Raw genomic sequence first — 1,513 nt, 5'->3', positions numbered from 1 at the left:
AGATTTTGAGTTTGTTGTTTTAATTTGTAAATGAGTTCTATTAATTTGATTTTGTTAAAAGAGTGACATATAAATTTACAGAAATTAAATTTAATAGATTAAAGTGTTGGGTTTTTAAAATAGTAGTTTGGTTATTTTTTCTGTTATTAACGGTATTTTTAACTAAAAGATTTCTAATTTTGACGGAATCAAATTTTAGAAACTGAAGTATTGAATTTTGAAGGTAGAGAAATGAATCCGTTAATCATGTTATATTTTAAGAAAGAAAAAATAATTTTTCCAAAAAAACAAGTAAAAGTAGACCAAATAATACATAAGCAAGCTACAATTTTCCCTTTATTTATTAGTACATACAACAATATTACAATATTGACAATACACACCACTCTCACTTAATTACTTTATTTCATATCACTCTTAAATTTGTATATAATATATCATACGAGACAAGATCCAACTTATTTAATAAAACTTACCATAGATCTTTATTATTACTCTTTAGAAATTGCTTCATCAATTTCCTTAGTGATCCTACCCAAAAAATCCAGGTAAACATAAGGAACAGGAACATTTTCGTTCAGCTTTTCATATTCAATAATCACTTTTGACAAACACCCCTGACCCTTAGATGTGAGTTGCCAAATAATATTATACACTTTGTAAATCTTGAACACGTCACCTTCCAGACCAATAAGAGTTACTGTTTTCTTCTCATCGTCCAATATTATCTTCTCCTTGAAAACCTCAGATTTTCCATCTGTGCATGGGTTCAATATTAATTTATCAAAATTCATTGATCTCAAACATGCATATATTATAATAAGTTAAAAAAAAATGATGTATCCTTACCTACAGTATACTTCCAGATCTTGATGGAGCCAGATTTGACCCAATCACCTTCATGAACATGAACTCCTTGAATATTAGTGGGAGTGTGGTTGGGAACCTGATGAGCTTGACACTTCCATACATTCAGGAATTTCTCAGGACTTGACTTGAGTTCAACAACAGTCTCCAAGTTGCCTTTGAAAGCCATGGTTTTCTAGTATATGCAAATGCTCTAACTTAGATTTCATTATATAGGCAATTTTGTAATTGTTTTTAGGGTTAGATTTCAACCGCACATGATTCACATGTGGAGTTATTACAACTTACAATTCATCTTGTTTAATATCTTTTGATTTGACATAATTTATAACATTGTATTTGATTTTATTATTTCAAATTAATTGAGTTTATCTATTTATATTATTTATTTATTTATTTCAGCCATAATTGAGTTTATTTTAGTTGAAAGTTTAAATCAAAAGGAGTAAGAATATGATTTCACCTAGTTAGGTTTAATTTCTGTTTATCTCCTTTAAAATGTTCTTATATACCTAAAACAAGTAAAATTATTTTTTAATTATTTTTTAAATTTTAGCAATAACAAATGGAAAAGGTGATGCTTAGCTTTCGACTAAACTTAGATTTGCAAAATGTGAAAATAGGTTATTTTAATGTGATTCCGATT

General features: G+C 27.4%; 1 protein-coding gene across 1 annotated transcript; it reads right to left on the bottom strand.

Annotated features, from left to right (window-relative positions):
* Positions 1–313: 313 nt before the first annotated feature.
* On the bottom strand, positions 314–1,036 carry LOC110602453 (MLP-like protein 328). The gene is made up of 2 exons (XM_021739982.1): positions 850–1,036; positions 314–757 (listed from the first exon to the last, which is right to left on the bottom strand). The coding sequence occupies exons 1-2, from the start codon at positions 1,034–1,036 to the stop codon at positions 492–494; spliced, it is 453 nt and encodes a 150-aa protein (XP_021595674.1). The 3' UTR covers positions 314–491.
* Between the last annotated feature and the right edge of the window lie 477 nt (positions 1,037–1,513).

The sequence above is a fragment of the Manihot esculenta genome, chromosome 15 (genome assembly GCF_001659605.2).
Source record: "Manihot esculenta cultivar AM560-2 chromosome 15, M.esculenta_v8, whole genome shotgun sequence".
NCBI classification, from domain to species: domain Eukaryota; kingdom Viridiplantae; phylum Streptophyta; class Magnoliopsida; order Malpighiales; family Euphorbiaceae; genus Manihot; species Manihot esculenta.
The sequence above is the reverse complement of the archived record's forward strand: the minus strand, read 5'-3'. Positions and strand labels throughout refer to the sequence as shown.